Here is an 8,166-nt window from a genome sequence, read left to right as displayed (position 1 = left end):
TGCACTTGGTCTGAATTCTTGGGGTTTGTACCAAAGTTGCTTTCCAGCAGCAGACCTGACACAGGATCAGGTGCCCAAAGGCTGAGCCTTGCTGTTATTTGGGCAGAGATCTCTGGCTGGGGGACCTCTGCCCAGGGTTACCCACCACCTTCCAAAAACCTGGTGGGAATCACCAGGTGCATCCAACTGGGTCTAGCAATACAGGGAACTGATTCTTCCCTTGCACTGCTTGGTCTGTTCTGGACAAGGCCATGGGATGTTCTGTTCACCACAGCACGATGACAAGAGCAGAGCCATGATGAGGTCTCACCTTTTCAACTGTTGCTGCAACAAGATCTAACTTCTCCTCCCTTGTTGCCTGCAGGAGCTGGCGTTCCTGGCATTGCTGGTGTTCCCGGTGTTCCTGGTGTCCCTGGAGTTCCTGGAGTTCCTGGTGTTCCTGGAGTTCCTGGTGTTCCTGGTGTCCCAGGAGTGCCTGTCGTGCCTGGAGTTCCTGGCGTGGTGCCTGGTGTCGGAGGTGAGCAGCTGGGCTGTCCTCAGCCAGTAGGGTGCCGCTGGCATTGCCTGTCCCCTCACTGTCCCTCGTGTCCCCACAGTGGGTGGCCCAGCAGCCGCAGCGGCTGCGGCGAAGGCGGCAGCGAAAGCCGCGGCAATCGGTGAGTCCCCACCAGCCCTTCCCTGAGGGGCAGGAGGGATATTTGCCCGGGGGTGAAGTGGGAGGCACCCCGGTGCTCTGGATGGTGGGGAGGTCAGTGGGACTCCTGCTGTGGAGCCTGCCTGCTTGGCCACATCCCGGGACCTTTCTGTGGGAGCAGGACGCGTTCCCGGAGTTGGTGTTCCCGGAGTTGGCGTTCCCGGTGTTGGTGTGCCCGGTGTCGGTGTTCCTGGAGTCGGTGTGCCCGGAGTTGGTGTTCCTGGTGTGGGTGTGCCCGGTCTGGTGCCTGGGGTTGGCATTCCAGGTGAGGCGGTGCCCGTGGGACACTCAGGTGTCCCCAGTGGTGCTGGCTGGGGGTGCCGGTGTGGCCACCACGGCCCCATCGCTGCCCCTCTCCTCCCCTCTCCCCCAGGAGTTGGTCCTGCAGCCGCCAAAGCAGCCGCCAAAGCAGCCAAGTTTGGTAAGCAGGAATCTCTCCAGGGTTGTCCCACCTGTCTTGTCTCTTGCTGCCCCCCACCCTGGCTAGGGAGGAGGTCCAGCCCTGTGGGTCATGGTGAGGGATGAGCTCTCCCCAGGGCTCTGGGTGGGATGAGGTTCTGGCTGAGTCAGGACTGCTCTCCAGAGAGCTGGTCTGGATGGAAGGTCCAAGGTTCACCATGCAAACACCTCATACATCAGTCCATCCACACTGTCTTCTACCCACCACTACTCACCTCAGTATCCATCTGTTCCCTTCCCTGTACATCCATCCACACCTCCAAGCATCCACCCACGCATCTCACCATCCATTCAACCACTCCTCATTCATCCATCTCAACCATCTATCCATGTCACCATCCGTTCAACCATTCATCCATCTCACCATCCATCCATTCATCAATCTCACTGTCCATCCAGCAAGCCCACCATCCATTCAACCACTCACCATCCATCCATCCATCCATCCATGTATCCATCTCAGCATCCATCCATCCATCTACATATCCATTTCACTATCAATCCATTCATCCCTCCATCCATCCATCTGCCCACCCCAGCCTGCCATGCCTTCTCAGCCCGCTCCTCCCACCCCTTCTCTCCCTGAGCCGAAGCCCCAATCCCCCAGTTCCCTCTCTCCTTGCAGGAGCAGTTCCTGGTGTAGGTGGCCTCGTTCCCGGTGTAGGTGGCCTCGTTCCCGGTGTGGGTGGCCTGGTCCCTGGTGTTGGAGGCATCCCTGGTGTTGCAGGTGTCCCAGGTGAGGAGGACGGAGGCGGGTGGTGGTGGCAGCCTGGCTGGTGCAGGGACAGTCCTGGTGCAGGACAGGCATGAGGAGAACCTCGGTGGTCTCCATCAACTCATGGTTCCCCCTGGGGGGTTGCAGACAAGGCTCTGCCCAGGTTTGCTGAGGGGACCCTCCAGGGGTGCTGAGACCCTCCTGCTGTCTCCATGCAGGGGTTGGAGTTCCAGGCGCAGCAGCGAAAGCAGCAGCAAAGGCAGCTAAATTCGGTGAGTCGGCCAGAGAAACCCATCACTCACACCCAGGGGGCACCTGCACTGGCACAGACTGGGGCAGGGGACGCTGGGGAGTGGTGGGGGTGGGCACCCTGTGCCAGGCACATCACCCCATGCAAGAATGGGGATCACTCAGGGATCACCCCGTGCTGCCTCACCCTCTCTCCGCAGGAGCCGGGGTCGGAGGGGTGCCCGGTGTTGGTGTGCCCGGTGTTGGTGTGCCCGGTGCGGTGCCCGGTGTTGGCGTGCCCGGGTTGGTGCCAGGAGTGGGAGTACCTGGAGCTGGTGTCCTCCCTGGGGCAGGTACGTGCTTTGTCACATCCTGCCTGGGGCCCTGCTTGGGGACAGCGGTGGCTGGGAATGCTGAAAGCCACCGAGCCAGGCAGAGGGGTGGCAGGGGGGAATGCGGGAAGGACGGAGGATGGTGGCACGTGGGAGGGGGTGCAGGGGTGACCATGCTAACTGTGGTGTCCTCCTTCACTCGGCAGGCATCCCCCAAGTAGGTGCTAAACCTCCCAAATTCGGTAAGTATCTCTGCCACCCTGCCCCAGGTCCATCTCAGGCTGTCCCCAGGCACCCTCCTCGTGTGGCCATCGGGGTGCTGACTTTGTGTCCCCTGCATGTCCCCTTGTGCCCTGGTGGCCCAGGTGTGGGAGGTGGTGTGCTGTCACCCATGAGTGCAAAGTGCCACCTGTGCCCCCTGTCCTAGACACGCTGGGGATATTTTTCTCCTGCGTGTCATAGATGCTGGGGACACCCAGGGTGGGTGCCAGGGCCACCTGGCTGGGAGTGCTCCGAGCTGGGGGTGCTGGGTTGCAGGGGGACAGGCATTAATGTTCCCTCTCTGGCAGGTGTGCCCGGAGTTGGAGTGCCAGGAGTTGGTGGCCTCCCAGGTAAGTGCTGGCAGGAGCCAAGCCTAAGCAGTGGGGATGTGCAGGTAGAGGGATGCTCCCCCAGAGGGATGTGGGCAGCAGGATGCTTTCCCAGAGGGATGCAGGTGGAGGGATGCTCCCCCAGAGGGATATGGACAGAGGGATGCTCCCCCTGGGCATGGAGGAAGTGGGGCTGCCCAAGAAAGGATGGGCACACTTGGGGCTGGACAAGGAGTGGATCAGACACTGCCTGTCCTCACTGATGCTCACCCATCATAGGTGGCCTTGGAGTTGGTGGCCTCGGAGTCCCTGGGCTCGGTGTTGGTGAGTGATGCTGGCCCTGGCACTGGGGCTCCCAGGGCTGGGCTGCAGGGAGTGGCAGCTGAGTGCCAGCAGAGTGCCCAAAAGGAAAGGGGTCTACGGGATGAAGGAGATGCAGGGTCACTTTTGTCCCACCCCACACTGTCACCCTGTGCCCCATCCTGTGCCTGCCACCTGCCCTGCTCCCAGGGTGTGATCCAAAGGGAATGCCACTGCTGAGCAGGGACTGAGGGCCATAACACCGGTGTTGCCTGTGCCATGGGAACAGGGGACAGTCCCATACCACATCCCCCACATGTGGAGCTGCAGGTCCCTCCTGGGGACCCTCTGGGCCCGTAGAAGGGTCTGGCTGCAGCCCTGGGGGCAGTGAAGTTGGGGCAGGGGCTGTGCTGCTGCCCCTCTCTGACACAGGGCTCTTATACCCAGGAGCTGCTGGGAAACCTCCCAAGGCAGGTAAGGAGCAGCCAGAGGGGCTGGAGGGGTGACTCCAGTCCCTGTCCCCATCCCTGTCCCCATCCCATGCTCCCCACCCTCACTGGGGCCTCTCCCATTGCAGGTTTTGGTGCTGGTCTAGGTGAGTGCTGTGGATTGGGGCTGGGGTGGGAGCATGTCCCCCACCACGCTACACTTGTCCCCACTTGCTGTCCCCACCCTGCTGCCACTCCCTGCTGAGCACTGGGAAGCCACATGGGTGCCATGGCAGGGACAGGGACAGGGACTGAGCAAGTGAACCCAGCCAGGGTGTCCCCAGCCCAGGCTGGGGTGGCACTGCTGTCACTGGCTGTCACTGGCTGTCGCTTTTTCCCCAGGGGTTGGAGTTCCCGGCTTCGGCGTGTCACCGATATTTCCAGGTACCACCCCCTGCACACACCCCGGGCACATCCCAGTGCCTGCCCGGCTCCCGGGGATACGCAAAGCCCACGGAGCACAGGGACACGGCCACGGCCTGGGGAGGGACCGCGGGGGCTCTGCTGAGCCGGGGGGGCTCAACTGGGGGGTGCAGGGCAGAGCGATGTGGGTGCCCAGTGGGTGCTGAGGGCTTCGCTCTCCTTCCAGGTGGGGTCGGCGCCCCGCTGGGATTTGCTGGTGAGTGTCCATCCCCCCCGCGCGGGGCGTTTTTGGGGTGGGGGGGTGCGCATCCCCCTGCACCCCACAGCCGCGGGGGGTCCCGCTCACCCAGCTCCCCCTTCCCCCTGCAGGGAAGCCCCCCAAGGCCTACGGAGGAGCCCTCGGTGCCCTGGGCTTTAGAGGTGAGCGCTGGTGCCGGGACCGGCTCCTGCACCCCCCGCCTTTCTCCCGCACCCCCCCCCAGGGGTCTGGGGGTGCAGGGGGGACTCACCCCGTGCATCCCCCCCCATGGCAGGCGGCGTGGGCTGCGCAGCAGGGAAGTACTGCGGGAGGAGGCGGAAGTAACCGCGGCCGTCACCGCTGACCTCATGAACTTTGGTGCTACTGCATGGTCCAGAATGTAAATCCCGAGCAAAGCTGAGACGCCCTCCCCTTCCCCAAAAACCCCCCGTCCATCCCGGGGCCATCCCCGGCCCCGCGTTCCCAGGAGGGATCCCGCACCTCCGGCAGCATCCGTCGCCCCCCAGCCCCTCGGTCCCGGCAGGGAGCGCGGAATAAACTGCGGGGAGCAGCCGTCCCCCTTGGTGCTATCGCTCTCTGCGGGATTTTGGGGGGGGCTCGGAGTCTCGCACCCCTCCCCAGCCCCAGAGCTGACCCCCCGGGGGGGGGGGGGGGCAGGATGAGGGGTACCCCACATTGGAGGAAGGGAGGGAGGGAAGGGGATGCCGGCGGCAGGGGGCTGCACGGGGAGGGATGACCCCGTCGGTCCCCGCGATCCCCCCGGTCTGGGGGGGGCCGCGGGCAGGAGGGGCTCGGTCCCTTCGTGTTGCTCACTTTGCTATAACTGGGTGGGACGCCCTTATACAGAGGGACTCGCTTCTGACAGACTAATAAAGGACAAGTTTTTAAAGGATTCTGACTCTGTCCTGTGTCCGTGTCCCCCTCCCCGGGGTGGTGGCAATGATGGAGGAATCCAGCCCATGTCATGTGCCTGTGGCTCTGCACAAGCCTGGGGACACGCTGGGTCCTCGGCATGGCATTGTATTGTCACAGCTCTGGGTCACGGGGTGAGGGGACAGCCTGGGCACCCCGGGGCTGCCCCTGCCCTGTCCCACAGTGCCAGCCCCAGAGATGGTTGGAGTGGCTGTGGCCTATCCCACAGTGACAACCCAGGGACCCAGGGGGGAGGTCTGTGCCCTGTCCCGGGGGGGAGCAGAGCATCAATGCCTTGTCTTGGGGCAACGGCCTGGGCGACAAGGAGGATGCCCAGGGAACTCAGGAGGACTCAGGATGTCTGGGAACTCAGAATGAGGCCTCTGCCCTGCCCCATGGTCACAGTCTGAGGACCAAAGTGGATGGCCATGGTGCCAGCCCAGGGGATGGCAAATCCACCCAGGCACTATCCCAAAGTGACAGCACATGGAATAAAAGGGACATCCATGCCTTGTCCCGCAGTGCCAACCTATGGACACAGCATGAGGTCTGTGCCCTGCCCCATGGTGGTGGCCTGGGGACACAGGGGGACGTCCATGTCCTGTCCCACAGTGACAACACGGCGAATGAGAGGGACACCTGTGTCACACCCCACAGTGACAGCCCAGGGTAGATGGGGACACCCGTGCCCTGATCACAGTGACAGCCGGGGAGTGTGGGGACACCTGTGATGGCCAGGGGTGGGTGTGGGGACAGCTGTACCCTGGCCTGGGATATTTGGGGACACCACGGTGAGTGGGAACACCTGTGTTAACCAGGGATGGGTGGGGGGGACAGCTTTACCCTGTCCCGGAGTAGCTGGGGACACCATGGCAGGTGGGGACACCTGTGCCTTGGCCAGGGGGGTGGCCCAGGGTAGTTGGGGACACTCGTAATGGTCAGGGATGAGTGAGGACACCCATGCCCTGCCCATGGAGCTGGCTGGGAGTAGCTGGGGACACCATGGCATATGGGGACACCCATGATGGCCAGGGGTGGGTGGGGGGAAACCCATACCGTGCCCACGGGACTGGCCCGGGGTGTTTGGGGACACCCATGACGGCCAGGGATGGGTGGACCAGGGTAGTTGGGGACACTGTGGTGGGCGGGGACATCCTTGATGGCCAGTGGTGGGTGGGGACACCCGTGTCCTGCCCACAGTGACGGCTTGCAGGTCCTGGACCCCCCTGATACCCCCTGCTCCCAAGCTGCACCCGCGAGCCCCGCCCACACTCCTGACCACGCCCTTCCAACCTGACCACGCCCCAATCGCGACCACGCCCCCTCCGACCACGCCCAAACCACGCCCCGGGCAAAGCCCGGCCCGCTTCCCCCAGGCCCCGCCCATTGCCCCCGTGGCCCCGCCCCTCGCCCCCATGGCCCCGCCCCCCGCGCCCAGGCCCCGCCCCGCTCGGCCGCGCCGGCGCGGTGCTCCCGCCGCGGTCCCGCCCGCGGAGCCGCAGCAGGGCCGGGGGGGCCCGACCGGGACAGGGGGACACGGGCAGGGACAGAGGGACAGGGACAGGGGCGCGGGAGCGGCAGGGCCCGGCGCGGCGCCGGGCAGCGCGGCTGCATGAGGTTGATGCTGCTGTGCTGCACCTGGAGGGACGAGCCTATGGGAGAGGACGAAGGTGCGTGACCCCCCGAGCCCCCCTCCCATCCCCGCCTGACTCAGCGCTTCCGCCGCCGCTGGGGCACCGAGACCCCCCCAACTCGGCTCCACAGCGCCCGCCGACCGGCCTGCGGACCCCCGCGTCCGCCCCGCATCCGCCCCGCATCCCCTCTGCATCCCCCCGCATCCCTCCCGCATCCCTACATCCTCCTCTGCAACCCCCATCCTGCGCCTTTGCATCCCCCCCTTGCATCCTCCACACGTCCCTTGCGGTCGCCGGCCGGCCAGCATTCCCCCTGCATCCCCAAATCTCCCCCTACACCCCCTGCTCACCCTGTATCTCCCCCCTGCACTCCCCATCCAGCCCACATCACCCTCTGCATCCTCCCTGCATCCCTCTTCTGACCTGCATCCTCTTGCACCCCCATATCCCCCCTGCACCCACCACCCAGCCTGCATCCCCCCAGCATCCCTACATCCTCCTCTGAGATCCCCCCATCCTGCTCCCTGACATCCCCCCTGTAACCCCTACGTGTCCCCTGCCCTCCCCAGCCACCCTGCGTCCCCCCTGCACCCATGAATCGTCCCCTGCACCCCTCATCCAGTCCACATCACCCCCTGCATCCCTCCCTGCATCTCTCTTCTAGTCTGGATCCCCTTTGCACCCCTGTATCCCCCCTGCACCTTCTGTTCAGGCTGCATCCCCTCTGCACTCCCAGTTCTCCCCTTATACCCATTGTCCAGCAGTTTCCCCCTGTGTACCCTTCTCCAGCCTGGATCCCATCCTCGTGAACCCCCACATCTCCCTCTGCACCCCTGTACAGCCTGCAGCCCCTCCTGCACCCCCTACATCCCCTTTCCTGCACCCCACATCTCCCCCTGCACACCCCCGTGCCCCTACTGCACCCCCAAACCCCTGCACCCCACATCCCCTCCAGCCTGCATCCCTGCCTGCACCCCACAATCCCCCTGCATCCCTCCTTGCATCCCACATGCCTCCTGCACCCTACAAACCCCCTGCATCCCTCCCTGTACCTGCACATCCCTGCCTGCACCCCACAAACCCCCTGCCTCCCATATCCCTCCTGCACCCCAGAAACCCACTGCATCCCACATCCCTCCTGCACCCCACAAACCCCCTGCATCCCACATCCCTCCTGCACCCCACAAGCCCC

General features: G+C 64.5%; 1 protein-coding gene across 1 annotated transcript in view; it reads left to right on the top strand.

Moving 5' to 3' along the window:
• ELN (elastin) overlaps positions 1-5,059 on the top strand; it is a 22,735-nt gene extending 17,676 nt beyond the window's left edge. Inside the window, exons 19-34 of the mRNA XM_027704953.1 lie at positions 365-517; positions 597-656; positions 816-959; positions 1,068-1,115; positions 1,779-1,871; positions 2,087-2,140; positions 2,318-2,449; positions 2,635-2,670; positions 2,998-3,039; positions 3,298-3,342; positions 3,766-3,792; positions 3,896-3,913; positions 4,149-4,190; positions 4,396-4,425; positions 4,539-4,589; positions 4,703-5,059. Of these exons, the coding sequence (XP_027560754.1) occupies positions 365-517; positions 597-656; positions 816-959; positions 1,068-1,115; positions 1,779-1,871; positions 2,087-2,140; positions 2,318-2,449; positions 2,635-2,670; positions 2,998-3,039; positions 3,298-3,342; positions 3,766-3,792; positions 3,896-3,913; positions 4,149-4,190; positions 4,396-4,425; positions 4,539-4,589; positions 4,703-4,752 (1,025 nt within the window). The 3' untranslated portion in view covers positions 4,753-5,059. The remainder of the gene's footprint in view (positions 1-364; positions 518-596; positions 657-815; positions 960-1,067; positions 1,116-1,778; positions 1,872-2,086; positions 2,141-2,317; positions 2,450-2,634; positions 2,671-2,997; positions 3,040-3,297; positions 3,343-3,765; positions 3,793-3,895; positions 3,914-4,148; positions 4,191-4,395; positions 4,426-4,538; positions 4,590-4,702) is intronic.
• The last annotated feature ends 3,107 nt before the right edge of the window (positions 5,060-8,166 follow it).

Source organism: Neopelma chrysocephalum, unplaced genomic scaffold (genome assembly GCF_003984885.1).
Source record: "Neopelma chrysocephalum unplaced genomic scaffold, ASM398488v2 Primary Assembly neopelma1_299, whole genome shotgun sequence".
Classification (NCBI taxonomy): Eukaryota; Metazoa; Chordata; class Aves; order Passeriformes; family Pipridae; genus Neopelma; species Neopelma chrysocephalum.
The sequence above is the reverse complement of the archived record's forward strand: the minus strand, read 5'-3'. Positions and strand labels throughout refer to the sequence as shown.